The 17441-nt window shown below is 41.1% G+C and overlaps 2 protein-coding genes across 2 annotated transcripts; both read left to right on the forward strand.

Moving 5' to 3' along the window:
* The first annotated feature begins 1622 nt into the window (after positions 1 to 1622).
* LOC105355190 (cardiomyopathy-associated protein 5) lies at positions 1623 to 8290 on the forward strand. Its single transcript, XM_011481465.3, has 2 exons — positions 1623 to 2336; positions 4165 to 8290. The coding sequence occupies exons 1-2, from the start codon at positions 2206 to 2208 to the stop codon at positions 6398 to 6400; spliced, it is 2367 nt and encodes a 788-aa protein (XP_011479767.1). The 5' UTR covers positions 1623 to 2205; the 3' UTR covers positions 6401 to 8290.
* dtwd2 (DTW domain containing 2) lies at positions 7747 to 16565 on the forward strand. The gene is made up of 7 exons (XM_020707486.1): positions 7747 to 7930; positions 8374 to 8520; positions 8722 to 8812; positions 12458 to 12552; positions 12961 to 13159; positions 13318 to 13446; positions 15686 to 16565. Exons 1-7 carry the CDS (start codon positions 7890 to 7892, stop codon positions 15863 to 15865), a joined length of 882 nt encoding a protein of 293 aa, XP_020563145.1. The 5' UTR covers positions 7747 to 7889; the 3' UTR covers positions 15866 to 16565.
* Positions 16566 to 17441: the final 876 nt, after the last annotated feature.

Raw genomic sequence — 17441 nt, forward strand, 5'->3', positions numbered from 1 at the left:
CCTACGCAAAGTTTTATAAATGAGGCCCCTGGGCTTGTTCCTGAGCTGCCAGGATAAGCGCTTCGGTGCTGTCCGGTAGCCCAGCCCTTTCTAGCCATTGGTAGGACTTCTTGATATCAGCCAACATAAAATAGAATATACAATTATCAATAATAATTGAAAAAGAAGTTTTAAAAAATTGTTGTTTTACATATTTATAAATTACCTAATTATGAATTATATGTACACACAAATATGTAAAAAGAAGTTGAAAAACAAAGATACATATTGAAGAATGGACTGAACACTGGAAAGAACTGTCAGTTTGGGATGTTAAACATATGCGTATTAAAAAAATAAGTTAAGCAACAACATCATATTGACTGAAAACCACAGATACGAACAAGATTATGTTGTAAAAAAGTATATAATCGTAAATGATCGGATTCTGTCTTTTTAAGCTTATTTCTATGGCACTATTTTGCAGTCTAGGCTGACTAAACTGGTTCATAACAATAAAGAAAAGATATGAGAACATAAAAACAAGAAAAAGCATAAAAATCAAATTTGAATTGAGCTTCTGTTATGTTTCGATTGATTATTAGTATTTTTTTTGTGTTGTGATGATCACATTTTCCGAATTTCACACCAATGTCATCACAATTAAAACCACTCTGAGCAAAGATTCTGACAAAAAAAAACTAGATTTTTTTTTGTCAGAATCTTTGCTCATATTGCTTTTCTAAATATTTTTGTATTTGTTTATTGCTTTGTTGACAAAGTAGATTGTGAACAGGATCATGCTGGAGTCCGTGAGTTCTCTCTTCTCCGTGCGCCTAAATCAAAATCATGTTTGATTTCTTTTTTCTCCTCTGGGAGGTTGGATGAGAATCCTTCACCTGATTACTGACAAGAAAACCGATCAGATGACCAAACAAACACCGACCCGCTGTGACTGTCAGCCGGCTGCTGCCCAAGAAGTACTGAAGTCAAACCTGCAACCACGAGGATTGTCTTTATCCTGTGTTTTATAGTTTTGCTGCAGGAAATCCACTTTATTTGCTTTTTAATGAGAATAGAGGACAGAACCCCAGTGCACCATACTTTCCCCGGCTTCAAACTTCTAGCAGTGTACTAGCAACTAATTGCTATTACATTTATTTCAAACATGTACAGTAAGTTGCATGCACTATAGTACTTATACACCATAGTGTTAATAATAATGACAATAATGGAAAATCTACCTTTTTAGCATAGCAGTATTAATACAAAATAGTATAAGTCTAAGCAGAGAAAATTGGCTGTTCTGGCCCTGGTTTATGAAACCATCTGCCCTCTGCTTTGAGTTAAGGTCAATACCATGACAACACATCACACCACCTATCAACTAGTCCACTTCTTGTGAACACGGGATTTAAACCTACAGAAATAACACGATTAAGGTACGAACACTAGATTGAATACACATTTCTTTCATAAGTAACCATCATACAAGCGAGATAATGCCCTCCCAAGGCTTTATCAGAAATTAACGGACGTCACGGTTCAGGCTTCCGCGTCGTCCGTTAATTTCTGATGAAGCACACCTCGTCGGGCATTATCCCTTACAAAATGGACATCCTGCAGCCACTGAGATTTCTCCCGGATGATGGTATAAATATTAACAATTTTGTCCTAGATTATGTCACTCAGCTGAAATTTGCCCTTTAAATCCAGTATTATCCAGTAACATTTTATCCAATAATTCTGTATTAGACCACATTTATATGTTTTAATTAGGACTTGTCAGTCTTCTTCCCCCACCCTCATTTTTATTTATGTTGACATGACGTGCAGCTAAAAACCAAACTGGGCACATTCAACACAGAGTTGACACTGGATACAGGCCCCCAGCCCACATGTATAAATAGATCCACGGGGACAAACATGGCAGAGACCTTTTAGTCTAATTTTGAGAATTATTCCAGTCTAGAAAAACAGATTTAGCTTGTCTGTGTAAACCCACATGAACCCTGTAGTTCCTCTGAAGAAAAGGCAAAAGATCCAACCCAGCAAACAGATGACACATCCACTTCTTCACATGCCAATGCTTCAGATGAAACATAGGAAGCCCGGTTTTCTATTTCAAGATTACGCTGAGCGTGAAAACCTGAGCATGCCCGCTCAGAATGAGATCAACATAGTGGCGAGGAGAGGGCCAGCGACTTCATCAGGAGATTGCAGACAATGGATGCTGCGAATGAGGACTTCTCACGGCAGGATGTCGACCCCGAGATGACAATGCTGACAGCGGAGGAGGAGGAGGTCACAGAGCAGAGCGCTGATGGCGGCGATGAAGTGGAAAACCTACGGAGGAGGTACTTTCAGATCGTTTCTGGATGAGAAGCTGTAACCTGAAGCCTGGGAAACAGATCACAGTTAGACTGAAGAAACATTTGAGTTTTTACGTCAGACCTTGTTAACAACTATCTCAGAAATTACCAATTCCAAAATGATAAAAGAAAAATTCAAATAAACTGTGAATTAAGGCAGCTGGAAGGATTCTCTGATTATAATATGTTTTTTTTCCTGAAAAAATATATCAATGAAAGGATCATTACCTTATCAATTGTATTTCTCTAGATGCTTTAAAAGTTAATCTGTTCCAACAATAATACACAAAGAACGCCATCAGAGCAGCGCAGAACCTCAAACAAATGATCTAAAGTTTGCTCACTGGAACAAAATCGTAACATTTTTGAAATGTGGTCTGATTAGACATGAATCTGAGATCAATCTTAACTTTCCATTGAGTGGTGACAATGTGGAAAAGGTGGTAGTGTCATGATATGGGGCTTGTAAGCATTAGAATGGGCTCAATTTACTAAACTGGCAGCATTTTAAGGGAAAGAATTTGTTGCGGAAAGACTTAAATTCAAGGAAAAAGTCAGTTTTGGGGTAAATATTTTTATAGTTAAAACACAAGTAATCCCCCCCCCCACCCCCATGCAAATAAATCCTGCAACACACAAAAAAAGAGTTCTGCTAAATCTATGGTAAAAAACAATAGACAAAAAAAGACAATTATATTCTTAAGACATTTTTTGCAGCCTAATGAGACACAAACTGGGTGGTTTAGTCTTTAACTGTAATGGATTTCAAACTATCAATTCTCAAAAAATGCCAGTCTTTGGGTAATGATTTATTTTAAAAAAACACAGCCCCCTTAAAATATGCAAATGAGTCTCGTACCACAAAAAACAAAAAGAGTTATTTTAAATACACAGTAAAAACAGATATATCACAGGGGGAGAAGGACGATAATTACAATTTTCTAGACACTAATTGGGCTAAATGTTAACTTGGTCATTAAGTCTTTAATTATAAGGGATCTCCAATGCCAGATAAATGGTGTTAGTGTCATGATTTGGGGCTTCTTCACATCAGGAAAGATGTGTTTGATTCACCAAACAGATAGCAGATAGTTAAGCGGCAAAAAATGGCAGAAGATACTATAATAAAGAAAAAATAAGGAGGAAATGGAAAATCTAGTAGCAACATCATCTAAAATGTTAAAGCTCTGTCATCTTAATGAACAATAATTCTACACAAGCTGCAGCTTGATGACCTTTCAGCTCAAGAGGCTAAACTTTAACTGTTTTCTTCAAATAAAAGCATTGTTGTGAGAAGCTTCAGGGCCAACTTAGCCCTGGAGAACCCGCGGGATCAAATGATTGTATTTTTTCTCTTTTATTTTTTCCATTTTTTGCTATTTGTTAAAAGCCTGCCAAAAGTGAACAAACAACAACAACAAAAGTCCAATTAGATATAAAACCCCTAAATGAAGTTGTACCTTAAAACCATGCATGAGACTTTTTTTTTCTAAAAAAAAAACCCAATTATTTAAGATTTAGAAAATGTTTACATTAAAAGGAAAAGATCTTATTCGACCTAACTTCCAAAAAGGTTCCTGACATTCATGGAAAATTATATTTAAAAAAAGTTTTATCCAAATGTTTAAACAAATCTGCCTTAGATAGTGAACCAAAAAACAAAACAGAAGAAGATGCTTTGGACCAGATAATAAATAAGAAATAAAAACAATAAAAAGTGGAGGAAATGGGAATTGTGTTTGAAAAACAGAAATCCATGCAGATCCAGAATGGAGCTCCTGCCGTGTTGATCCCACCATCCCTCTGTCCTCAGTTTACGTGAGGCCGTCCATGACGACAGCGTCCGCCCCAAGATGCAGTGCCTGATGATGGACTCCTCCTTCTCCATGGTGACGATGCAGGGGGAAGACAGCGGGATCGCGTGGGAGACGAACCCCAGTCGCTCTGCCACGCCGTGGGCCTCTGAAGCTGGAGACTTCACCCCTCCGGTTCCCGTCCGACCTGCAACACCGGGGTCACACCCAGCTGGGAAGATCATTTTTGAGATGGACGAGGAGATGATTTCAAGACAGAGGAAGACCAAAGAGAGGGCTTCCGGTCAGAAGAGCAGGGTGGGAAAACGTCCAGAAGTCCTGGAGCTGAGCTCAGATAACATCTCAGGACGACCGGAGCTAGTGGAAGTCTCTCAGCCGAATGTGAAAGCGGACGCAGAAGGAGAACAAGAGGAGGAGGCTGATCATCTGGAAAACAAGATGCAGCGGTTGTTCAGCATCGTGTCAGAGGGCTCAGAAATCCTGAACATTGTCGTCCCACCGAAGATGGCCACTGTGGACGAGGAGGAGAGCAGAGAAATGGCGGACAACCTGTCGTACCTCGAGGAAGTTCCTGTTCCCAGAGCCAGTGAGGAAATCCAAGACTACGAAACGCTGACCTTAGGTGAACCTGAAGTCCAGTCAGCTCCACCAGCCACATCTCCAAGAGTCAGACTTCAAGGTACGATGGATCCTCCAGGAGCTCCAGTCGCCAGGCCTCCAGGAAGAGCAGCTGTCGGGAATTTGGACTACTTTGAAGCCTTCTTCCTGGTTGATGCTCAGGCCCCTGGGGGTCCTGCTATGATCTCACCTGGGCAGGAGGTACCAGAGGCGGGGGCCCCTGGAGAGACCAACAATACTGAAACTCAAAGAAACGTTGGAGATGTCACTGTTTGCGCAAACATGGACAGAGACGAGTCGGACACTGTCAGTTTAGGAGAAATCACCAGCGAGCTTCTGGATGATGTTTTCTACGCCGGCACCGACAGCAATCCAATGAAGAGCCTGGATTCAGCGCATGGAGGCAGAGCAGCTGCCGGTTCAATATCCAGACTTCCATCCAAGCCAAGTGGTTCCAGTCTGTTTGGAAGCCAAGAGGACATCCTGACTCCTATCTTCCTCCCCGAAGGACCTCCAAAAATTATTGATCCAATTTTGCTTGAGGAGCCCAAAGCCATGGCTTTCCTCTACACCGACCTGTACGAGGAGGCGCTGGGCAGCCGGAAAAAAGAGGAGGACGCGGAAAGCGTGACGTCTGAGAAGTCCTTCCACAGCAGACACTCAGACCGGGAGGCCAGGGGATATTTGGAGAAGTTTGTTCTCATAGACGAGACCCCGGTGGTGGAGGCGGAACATTCAGACAAGGAAAAACCAGCAGAGGGAGAACCACGGGTTCTGACAGGAGACGGCTTTGATGTCGAAGACTTTCTGCCCAGAAGCGAACATGCGGAAATGCAGCAAACAGAGGAGATCACAGACTTCTTCAGGTCCAGCGCCAATTCTTCCCCATGTGACGCCGAACGTCTTCCTCCACCTTTGGAAGAAGACGATACAGAAGTTATCTCAAAGAAAATCCCCAAGGTACAAAAAAGTGTCTCCATTGCAGAAGAGAAAGTCCCAGAAGTCCATCTGGATCCACTCAGCCTATCAAACTTTGAGTTCCCCCCTGAGGAACCAGACTGGGGAGGTATGGACGATCCTCCCACCGCTGAGGAGGATGTGTTTAAACACGAGGAGTTATGGAAACACGAGGCAGCCATAAGCAAACCAGATCCCCCTCCCAGGAAGAAGACGACATCTAAAGCAAGGCTAGATCTTACTCCTCTAACTCCAGTCGACGGTATTCCGATGCAGAACCAAGAGGAAGCTGGAGGAAAGGAGCAGAGGGAGGAGGAGAAGGAGACGGCATCACCAGCGGAGACGACAGACGACAGGGACGGTGTCGACGGCGGGGAAACAATTTCTGAGGCGGCTCTGTCCGAGGCCATCCTGACCGCGCTGAAAATGGAGATCTCTGCGAGTAACGGCGTTCAAGACGGCGACGAAACAACCACAGCAGACGAGAACGGCGAGAAAACAGGGGAGGAGGAAACGAGGACTGAGGCGGACACAGTGGCGGCGGGACACAATGACCCGAAGGAGGCAGACGTTGAAACGGAGGTCAATCCAGAGAAGCCAGTGGAAGGTTCAGCCGCTGTTCCTCCGACCAAAACCAAGGGGCAGTGCATCATCCTTTAATCTAGAAACTTCTGTGACAGATCTGAGGAAACTCCTGCCAGCTTCACACACACAAATATGAATGAGTTTGTCTTCAAAAAGTGTTGGTGTCACTCTGACGGAAGACCCACTTTAAACCAGGTCCCTCCAGCAATAGTGCATGTAGAAGTCTGGGTCACAAGGAGTGACGGTGCAAAACGGCGGGGTGTGCCGTCTTCTATAAATAAGCCTCCTTGGCCTTTAACCTGACACCTTGTCTCAGAAGACTGTGTGCAGCACCCACTTATAAACAGTCACAGATAAGAGATCAACACCCGTTGTTGTGGAGCTTTTCGTAATGCTTACTCAGTTCTAAAAGTTTTAAGAAGTCGTGGCTTTCCCTTTGTTACGGAGCCCCTTTTTGCTAAATATTAATTTCTCAGATTTAGTTTTTCATTTCTATTTTCTGCTAAAGAATCTAACAAGATTAAAGCCTAAAGCGGCGTTGTAAGGGTGTTACTCGTCCCCACAGGCTAAGCGGCCCCTCAATCACCCCTTTTGCCCCTCCCAGCCTGGTCAGAAGTGCGTGTGACAAATTCATTACAAAAACAACACTTTTTTTCAAAATGCAAGTTTTCTGTTGGCTTTATCTCCATAGCAACCATTTTATTTTTGGGTTGCCTGGTGGTGACGAATTGGTCTATGTCATTTTTTTTTTTTATAACTTGTCCTGTCCAACAGCTAGGCAAACAGATGAGAGCTGAGGGCCTCTTGTGTTGGACATATTTTATTTTAACAAGAGGTCTATGTCATTTTTTGAAGAATCTGCAAAAGTAAATTTTTGAATTTCCTTAACAACTGAAGTTTTTTTGTTAACCACGCTCACATTACAGATATTTTCATACCGTATGTCATATCACTTTTTTCAGCTTACCCTAACATTTCATGTATTAAATTTTCACAATTCTTCTGTAAAAAATGTGTGAGCCATAAAGGAGCGCCACTTTTGTGAGCTCGCACACTCCAAATTTAAAACCAACATTTTTTCCCAAGTAGCTCCCCAATGATGCTCGAGCAGTCAGTAGGCTATAGATAAAAATCCTTAAGAGTTTAAATTTGTAGCTGGTACTAAAGGCGATTTTTAAATAATTTTTTTAATTCAAGAATGGCGGCCTCTTACCGAGGTCAAAGGTTGTGGTTGTAGAATTAAGCTGGTGGTGTGTATGTAAAATTTTGTTATCACTCAAACAAAAATTTTGTTTTCTCAAATTGAACAAAGATGTGAAAAAATCAATTGCAACTGCAGTTGATGCCTACACCTGATTCAAAAAATGCGATCTGGAGCCCCGCCTCCTTTGCTGACACATGCGCATAGAAATGCACAAATCACATATGATAAAGGTGTAAACGGTACACACAAACTATTAGGTGCAGTATGAATATATATTTTTTTGTAAAATAACAATTTTACTTCTACAGATTTATGTGGTGCACTGCTGAAATTCGGCGCCCTCTGGAGTAAAACCCACGCATGTTGAACCTGACCAACCCTTGTAGTTTGTTCATTCACCGGTAGGTGGCAGCAGAAAGCCGACTGTTTGAAAAATAAACAGTCCTACAACTTGTGCCCTGATTGGCATACCGTTTAAGTATGCTCGCTTTTTTGGGATCAGGAAAAGGGTTTATATTATATCAGTTCATTTTATTTATTATTTATTTTTTTGTGGAGGTATTTTAGCCGACAGCATCGAGGTTGTAGTTTGGACACTCGTGCTGCGTTTAAAGGGGGTCTGACATTAAAATTTTAATTTTCCATCTAATGATTTAAATAGAAAACACCGCAAGAAAATACATTTTCTTTAGTATGTGATGTGTAAAACCCCTGCATTAAATCATCATGTTTAATAAAAAAGATAATTTGGTTGACTTTAACGTCTTTTGTTGAACATTAATCCCGGTTACCGAGGCACTTTGAACGCCTATGCTAACCCAGCAATGGACAATGTTCACTGTAGGTTCTCCTCCACGGTTGCTCCTGTTGAAAACGGGGACGAAAACGGCGACAAATATCCCGCAGGCGATGGTTTAGTCGACGCTTTCGGGGACCTGGCTGCTCTCCCGGTAGAAGTGGAAGAGAGGAGACCGACGTGTTTACGGTGCCGGTGAGCTAAATAACGGTGAAGCTAATGCTAGTTAGTCGGGATAGCAGAGAGGCTGTGGACGGAAACCCCGAGTCCCGGATGTCCGTTCACTGCATTTATGAGGCGATAGGCCCGTGTCGTTAAAGAAAAGCTGAAATAAACATGGAGGCTTTAGGCTGAGAAATAACCGGGATGTCACTGCTTGAACTTTCTTCCATGCAGTCGCCCTCAGAAGGTGTGTCTCTGTCCCTTCCTTCCTTCTCGACCGCTGGAGGTGTCCACCTGTCTGTACGTGGTACAGCACCCCGCAGAGGTAAGCTAGCGTTAGCCTCCAAAGCTATATGTTTAAATTTTTTTCTATTTAGCTATAAAACTTTGGTCAAAAGTCTGACTCTGGCTTCATCTTCTAGTATTTTTCTTTTACAAAAATGTATTTTTTTAATCGACACAATGTTTTTCTTTTATTAGTCAAGACTAACTTTGATTCACTTGTGTGAATTCAGTGTAAAAAGTTTGGTCCCTGCCCCAAAAATATTTAATCAGCAATAAAATTAAATACATTTCTTTCACAATTATTCATACATTTTACCAAATCTAAAAAAAGATCTGGACATAAACTGTTCATTTTGCTATTCCTCGCCAGAAATTGTACCTCATCTTTTTTGATTTTGCACTTTCACTCAAACATTTAGAAAAGATTTGACTTATTTTATTACGACCCGTCTCTGTGAAGACTATAAATTATTTCACGAACATATGAGTTTTGGGTTTGTTACATAAGGGAGATTTAATGCAGAAAGATTGTGTATAGTTACTCTACTTATAATTATGGCTAAATATTTCATTCACAAGTGTAAATATCCTCAGAAAATAACAGTATTTTACATTTTCCAGAAATAAACTATTCTTTATGCCAATATTATTAATTACTACTAACAAAAAAGCTGCTAGAACAGTTGAAACATGGTAACTTTTGAAACTTTAGCAGAATCCTTCACCTTTATTATTAGTTTAGTGTGTTTGTCTGCACACATATATATATATATCGCCCCTCTCACCCTCCGCGAGTGGTTTCTCCTCCAAGCTCGGGTCCTCTACCAGAGGCCTGGGAGCTTGAGGGTACTGCAGTATCTTAGCTGTTCCTAGCACTGCGCTTTTCTGGACTGAGAGGTCTGAGGTCTTTCCAGGTATCTGTTGTAGCCACTCCTCCAGCTTGGGGGTTACTGCCCCGAGTGCTCCAATTACCTCAGGCACCACTGTCACCTTCACTTTCCAGGCTTTCTCCAGTTCTTCTCTGAGTCCCTGGTATTTCTCCAGTTTCTCATGTTCCTTCTTCCTGATATTCCCATCGCTTGGCACTGCCAAATCCACCACAACGGCTTTCCTCTGTTCTTTATCCACCACTACAATGTCTGGTTGGTTTGCCATTACCATCCTATCAGTCTGGATCTGGAAGTCCCACAGGATCTTTGCCCTCTCATTCTCTACCACCTTCGGAGGTGTTTCCCATTTTGACCTTGGGGTTTCCAGTTCATATTCTGCACACATGTTCCTGTATATTATTCCAGCCACTTGATTGTGGCGCTCCATGTATGCTTTCCCTGCCAGCATCTTACACCCTGCAGTTATGTGCTGGATTGTTTCAGGGGCCTCTTTGCACAGCCTACACCTTGGGTCTTGTCTGGTGTGGTAGATCTGAGCCTCTATGGCTCTGGTGCTCAGGGCTTGTTCCTGAGCTGCCAGGATGAGTTCTTCAGTGCTGTCCTGTAGGCCAGCCCTTTTCTAGCCATTGGTAGGACTTCTTGATATCAGCCACTTCAGTTATGGTCCGGTGGTACATCCCATGCAGGGGTTTGTCCTCCCATGAGGATCTGTCCTCCAGCACTGTGTCCTCTGCTCTCCATTGCCTGAGACATTCACTGAGAACACTGTCATTTGGGGCCTTGAGCTTGATGTACTCATGGATCTTGGATGTTTCATCCTGGATAGTGGCTTCTACGCTCACTAGTCCTCGGCCTCCTTCCTTGCGGCTAGCATACAGTCTCAGGGTGCTGGATTTGGGATGGAACCCTCCATGCATGGTGAGGAGCTTTCGTGTTTTAACATCCGTGGTCTGTATCTCTTCTTTTGGCCATCTTATTATTCCTGCAGGGTATCTGATAACTGGCAGTGCGTAGCTGTTTATTGCCCGGGTCTTATTTTTGCCATTGAGCTGGCTTTTCAGGACTTGCCTTACCCGTTGGAGGTATTTAGCTGTTGCAGCTTTCCTTGTTGCCTGCTCCAGGTTGCCATTTGCCTGGGGAATTCCAAGGTACTTGTAACTGTCCTCAATTTCTGCTATTGTTCCTTCTGGAAGAGAGACCCCTCGTGTATGGACTACATGCCTCTCTTTGTCACCATCCGGCTGCACTATCTCGAGCCTGAATGACATCCCAATGTCAGTACTGTAGATCCTGGTGGTGTGGATCAGGGAGTTAATGTCACGCTCGCTCTTAGCATATAGCTTGATGTCATCCATGTAGAGGAGGTGACTGATGTTGGCCCCATTTCTGAGTCGGTATCCATAGCCAGTCTTGTTGATTATTTGGCTGAGGGGGTTCAGACTTATGCAGAACAGCAGTGGGGACGGAGCATCACCTTGGTATATCCCACATTTGATGGACACTTGTGCAAGTGGCTTCCCATTGGCTTCAAGGGTGGTTTTCCACAGCTTCATTGAGTTTCCTATGAAGGCTCTTAGAGTCCTGTTGATGTTGTACAGCTCCAAGCATTCAGTGATCCATGTGTGTGGCATCGAGTCATAGGCCTTCTTGTAATCAATCCAGGCTGTGCACAGGTTGGTGTGTCGTGACTTGCAGTCTTGAGCGACTGTTCTGTCGACCAGGAGTTGGTGTTTGGCTCCTCTGAAGTCTCTCTATATGTATATATATATATATATATATATATATATATATATATATATTTGTTACTAAAGTTTATTCTTTAAAAACAGTCATAAGAAGGGAAAAAAAGACTTGCTTTGATTAAAAAAAATTGCGTTTTTAACTTGTATTTGTGGCTTTTTTGCATTATGGAGGACAGATATAAAAAAATTGAGCTTAAAATTGCAATTTTTTAAAATCTAATTGTGTGAATCAGGAGCAGATGAAAATAATTCCTTTGAAAAAAATACCTTATGTTTTTTTTTTTCAAAGCTCCCAGCCTTATGGAGTGATTTATGTGCCATTATTCCAAGCACAATACTCCTAAAACCTTCAAATATTGTGTGCTCAAAAATTATTTTGCACTTGAAACAGAAAAATGCACTTGAGGCTCAAAAATACATACAAACAAAACAATTTTCACCGAACAAATTCGAGGGCACCCCGTTACAAATGTGCCGCAAAAGCCAGCTATTTGTAATTTTTGTGCTTGTTTTTAAATTATTGATTTTGTTTTGTCTTAATGTAAAGCACTGGAGGAGCATAGGAAAAAGTGCTTTATAAATAAAGTTTGATTTGATCAGACATGGACGTGACGGTTGAAGCTGATTGGTCAGAAACTCTTCCAATCAGCTTGTAGATTGGATTCAAAAAGGGTTTTGATTACAAGTTTTTTTTGTTTGCTTGCTTGTATTTTTTAGCTTCAAAGGGATTTTTCTATTTCAAGTTCAAAATAATTTTTTGAGCACACAAAATGTTTAAAATTTTGCCCTCTAAACAGTGAGTGTTGCTCTTGGAATAATGGCACAAAAGTCCCTCCATAGCTGCATTTGCAGGCCGAATGGTTACGGTACCTACACCGGTAATGTGGGGTTTGGGGTGAGAGGGGGGCTGTAAGCTAGCGGGAGAGCAGGTAAACAAAGAGATCTCAGCAACAAATACTGTCCCGCCCACAACCCAGCAGCGAATTCTTAATGGACTCTTGCCGCTCTGCAGAAACGATGTCCTATAAAGCGACGGTTTGTGTTTTGCCTCAGGAAAGCAGAGTTCTGCGCACCGTTCCTCTTCTTGCCACCTGTTTGCCTCAAGGAAAATGCAACATCATCGTAGGACGACGATTCAGCGAGGAAAAGTAAGTAAGTGGCATTTTATTTTCAATAAAAATTAGTCCTGCACAATAAAACCCAATACGGATATCGCAACAATTGCAATAAATGGTTACCTTAAATGTGCTAAAACAATCTTATGGCAGCTTGACGAATTTAACGCATCAAATAAATCCCTTTTACACATTTGACCAATCAGATGAAGCCCTGAACTTGTTGACCAATCGGGTGGAGCTCTTATTGTTAGTTGTTGACTCTTATTTAAATTAAACTGTTGCAGTGAAATGGAAAGGATTTTTTTATTTGCCATTTGTTCTCGTATCGCAAGTTATATTGCATATCGCGAGTTTTCCTCATATTGTGCAGCCCTAATGAAAATATATGCAAATGTCCTTAAATATATTTAGGGCTTGCTATTATATAATTGCACGCAGACACCCGGAGCTCGCCGCCGTCTGTCAAGACAGCAGAACGCTCATCCTCTACCCTGGTCCCAAGTCCCAGAACCTGGAGGAGCTGGTTCGGTGTCAAGATGTCGGCTCGATAAATCACAATGTGATCATCATAGACGGCACCTGGAGCCAAGCCAAGAACATGTTCCTGAAAAACAGCATGTTCCACCTCCCTAAACAGGTCCGAACAGTTTGAAGAGAAATGTTTGGTCTCCTTTTCAATGATCAATTTCAAACACTTCCCTGTTTCTTTATTTTCCTTCTTCATTTGGTTAAACTTTTCGTGCAAATCGGGTCCAACTGCAGCCCTTCTGATCTCATTGTGGTTTGGTTTTCCAGGTGCAGCTCAACAGGACTCTTTCCAGTCAATATGTGATCCGCACCCAACCCTCCAACATCTGCCTGTCCACGCTGGAATGTGCCGCCGTCGCCCTGTCTGTCCTGGAACGCAACGACGAGATCCAAGAGGTGAAGAGACAACAGATCGCAGCTTTGCACGGAATTAGCAACCAGTATCTAAAATCAAAAATATAGATCGATTTGATGAGGATCTTGACCTTTCTTGGTTAAACTAGTGTGTTTGTTGTGCAAAGGTTATGTTCTAAACATTAACCAGTGATGGGTAAAATCCTGAAGTAGGATTATAGATCTACATAGATCTACCATCGTGATTGGTGACTGACATCCCGATGGAGAGACACCATCGTGATGCCACGCCCCCGCCACGCTGCGAGTGGACACCATAAAACGCGGTTACATGTGCAAAATATCTTTATAAGGATTATTGGTCGGATTAGAATCCAACTTGTAGATGGGCCCAGAAAAACTTTTTCAGATTATTATATTATATTACAGCAGTGTTTTTAAAAACCGGAAGCGAAACTTAGTTCCGCCGAGAGGCTACATACATCAGCTCGGTATTATACAAGATGATCTCCTAAACCTGTTTTTAATAATGTTACGGTTATTATGAAGCGCCTGTTCGCTCATCATTTTAATTTTAATCCGTGTGGTCAGTGCTTTTTCTGTTGAAAAACGGAGCCGGAAGCCAGGATTAGCAGTATGCTAACACGGGCTAACAACATTAGCATGAAAATAAAATCCATGCGTGAAACGGTGCAATCTGCATCTTGGCTGCACGTAAATATGTGGGAATAACATCAGCCTTTATTTTGTCGGGACACGACTGGAAACACAAATGTTTGAACGGTTTCTAAGGACTGAGCGGCATTTCTGCTTTGAAGCTTACACACTGCGCATCCCAGAGTCGGCCTTGGCAGCGTTTCTCCAATGAAATCAAACTATCCGAACTTTTGCAAAGATGGATGTCCATATATAAGGAAACGTTTAGCCGATCACCGCTACCTCAGCGGAGAAAGTGTTTGTGTTAGCCTGGGGGGGCGGAGCTGGCAGTGCAGACTCTTCCTGGAAGGGAATATGAGAACACGCTCGTTTTCGTGGGTTAGGAGGGGCTCAGAGGTGCAGGTTTTTAGAGGAACAATGTGTGAACGGATCAAAATACCACTTTGGGTTTATTATAATACACTGAAGAGCTCAAAAAGTCGATTTTTTTTTTTTTTTTTTTTCTTTTTTTTCATGATATAGGACCTTTAAGGAGGTAAAAGTCCTCCCTACACATTTGCTACACTTCTCTCAGACAGAGATGAACATTTCACACTTTTCTCTCTTGTTGAAATTCTTAAAGTTTAAACTTTCGTTTGATAATAGCTCTAAAACAAATATCTGCTCACAATTGAAGATTTATGTCAATGTGGCAAACCCAAGGCGTGCTGTTGGTCCCACTCTGATAAAGAAAATTGGGTTTTTAGTGTTTTAAACATACTCTTGTGAAAATTTTCTGATGGAGGACATGTATTAAGAAAATTGAGCCTTAAATTGCATTTCTGAGTATTTCTTTCCTCTAACTGTTGTGAACTAAAAGCAGACGGGAGAAATGCAGCTTGAAAAGATTGAATCTGACAGAGAAAATATTCTGGGCGGGGCCTCAGCTCCATCCTGATGCACACCGATAGATCCGCGTACGTCTGAGCTGGAATCTGGATCCAAACTTCATCGCTCAGCAGCTTTGTTAGGTTGGGGGTGAGAGGGGCTGTGAGCAAGCAGGGGAGAGTTTAAACAGACGGATGATGGGAAGTGGGGGCGGGCTTACTCCACGCCAACAGTCCCTCAGCTCAGAAGTGAATTTTCTAAGGGAACTAACTCCAGCCGCTCTGCAGAAACGATGTCTTAGAAAACGACAGAGGTTTTTTGATTTTGGGGTAAAAGCGGGATCATCCTCATTCAAAGACCACCGGGAACGCTTTGGAAATGGATCAAAAGGTGATCGGAGTTAGTCTGCAACTTCCTCAGGTTAGTAGTCGTCTGCTGCAGATCTAGATGAACACTTGAAATTCCTGATTTACTGAAACAGGACCTCTTGGCTCTAGAGATGCTGATTTGTTGTGTGTTTGATGTAAAATCAGTTGAAATGAAAGGCTGGTCGTATAAATTGATGCGGCTAAACTGTAACGCCAACGTTTTCTGGCTGCCCCTCTAAGTCGATCTGCCTCAGAGGGGATTTAGTGGGATGGCCGTGAGCCCTTGGGCGCCGGAAACGTGACGGCTTTAATGCGGCTGCGTGTTCATTTTCTGGCTCAGAGAAAGAAAAAAAGAAAAAAAACTCTGAAATATTTATGGTCGCCCGCAGGTTCTGCTGAGGCCGCTGAAAGCCCTGTGCTCCTTCCAGCTGCAGCACGGAGCCCAGATCCATCACAGCAAGGAGCATCTGCTGAAAACCGGCATGTACGACAAGCCCATGCCCAAGAACAAACGCAAGATCAAGAGAATGGAGAAACTGCTCGCCGACCACAGCATCTGTCCCAGATGAGACGGAGTACCGCTGTGCAGAAAAGGGATTTCTCTTTCCTAATGTCATTTAAATAAAGAGGATGTTATTTGTTTCTGCTTTACAGGAAATCAGGCCTCTGAAATGTAGTGTAAAACATCTTCTGCATCAAATGTTAGACAGATTTTAAGGTAAAACTCTGATGAAGGAAGCATCTGTTTTATATTTTGTTCCAACAACAGCTGGTAGATTTGTGACTCTTTTTGTGTTTGTTTTTTTAAAGTTTTACACTTTTTAAACATGTCGGAGTCTGCTCTGAAGCAGGCGTGTCTGTATTTATCCATTTTTCCGGTTTCATGTTCTCCATCTGTGTGAAGCTACCAAACCAAAACAGGTTCAATTTTAGGAGAATCTAGTTTTACAGTCAACTTTTTTATTTTTAAAAGCAATATTCTGCTTACATTTTCTTCAACCGGGTCAAATTCTTTTTTTTTTCTATTTATATTTATTTATTTAGGTTCCGTTTGTTGTATTCTGTGATCAGAACTTAGGAAAAAAAATCCTCATCATCCAAGTTATACAGTTTTATTTTGTAAAATGAACATTTACAGTTTCTTTTTAAACTGCTTGAACACATCGCTGTTCCGGATCTATCTTTTCTCTGTGGTTACTGGATTTTTGCACAACTCTTAAAAATGAAACGTTGGCATTTCTAAACAGAAAATAAAATTCCTGCATTTTACATCCATTGTCTTATTTTGAAATTCTGAAAAACGAGAAGCTACCAATCATTAATCGGTTAATTGTTTTAATTTTGTTTAAAAGCAAAATATGTTAAATTTGGATGAGCTGTGCCTTTTTGAACAGGACAAAGAAATTTGTATTCCCCTCTGATTTTTTTAAGGAGATAAACGTAGGAAACTGAAAATGAAGGCTACGAAGTTAGTTTTTTGTATTATTTTGTTTCACATTTTTACTGAAAAATATTGGATGATCCAACTAAGATATATTTTGTTAGTGTTGTTTGCTTAACATTATTTTTTTAAATGTTTTGTCAAGAGGAAAATCAAACAAAGTGGTGCAATTTCAAACCTAGCAGGTGAGTTGAAATGAGTCGTAAAATAATTTTTCTTTTGTTCTTCAGAAAACTAGGAGTTTTACAAAAAACGGAAATAAAGAATTTTGTGAAAAAAGAAATTTAGAAACTGAATTTGATTTCAAACATTTCTATCTGAAAGTTTAAACTGACTAATTTTAAAATATGCAATTGCCTTGATGAATGAGTTTAGGTTTAAGTTGCATCATAAAACTGAACTGGAAATTAATTTTAAAATAGCTAATTATGTAAAATTGTTGCATTGCTTCTTTACATGTCAACAAAAAAAATCAGAATATAAATTGTATCTTTCTATCCTCTTGCTGCTTATTTTTTAAACAGTTCTTCCATTGAAAAAATCTAGTTTTTTATCTGAAAACATGATAGCATGGAAGCCTAAAAAATAATTTTAACAATTAAATCTTACAAATGACTAAGTGTGCTTATCATTTTTATATTCACACTTTTAATCGCTAAGCATATTTTTGTTTAATAAAATAAATAAAAAACGTGTTTCTTGAA

This window comes from Oryzias latipes, chromosome 12, assembly GCF_002234675.1.
Source record: "Oryzias latipes chromosome 12, ASM223467v1".
Taxonomy (NCBI): domain Eukaryota; kingdom Metazoa; phylum Chordata; class Actinopteri; order Beloniformes; family Adrianichthyidae; genus Oryzias; species Oryzias latipes.

What these genes read in the sequence shown, in the direction of transcription:
- LOC105355190 (XM_011481465.3), top strand. Translation starts at nt 2,206, where the DNA reads ATGGATGCTGCGAATGAGGACTTCTCACGGCAGGATGTCGACCCCGAG. An exon ending in GTGGAAAACCTACGGAGGAG is followed by an intron (nt 2,337 to 4,164) that starts GTACTTTCAGAT and finishes CTCTGTCCTCAG; the next exon opens with TTTACGTGAGGCCGTCCATG.
- dtwd2 (XM_020707486.1), top strand. Translation starts at nt 7,890, where the DNA reads ATGTTGAACCTGACCAACCCTTGTAGTTTGTTCATTCACCG. An exon ending in TGTAGTTTGTTCATTCACCG is followed by an intron (nt 7,931 to 8,373) that starts GTAGGTGGCAGC and finishes TGTTCACTGTAG; the next exon opens with GTTCTCCTCCACGGTTGCTC. An exon ending in TGGTACAGCACCCCGCAGAG is followed by an intron (nt 8,813 to 12,457) that starts GTAAGCTAGCGT and finishes GTTTTGCCTCAG; the next exon opens with GAAAGCAGAGTTCTGCGCAC.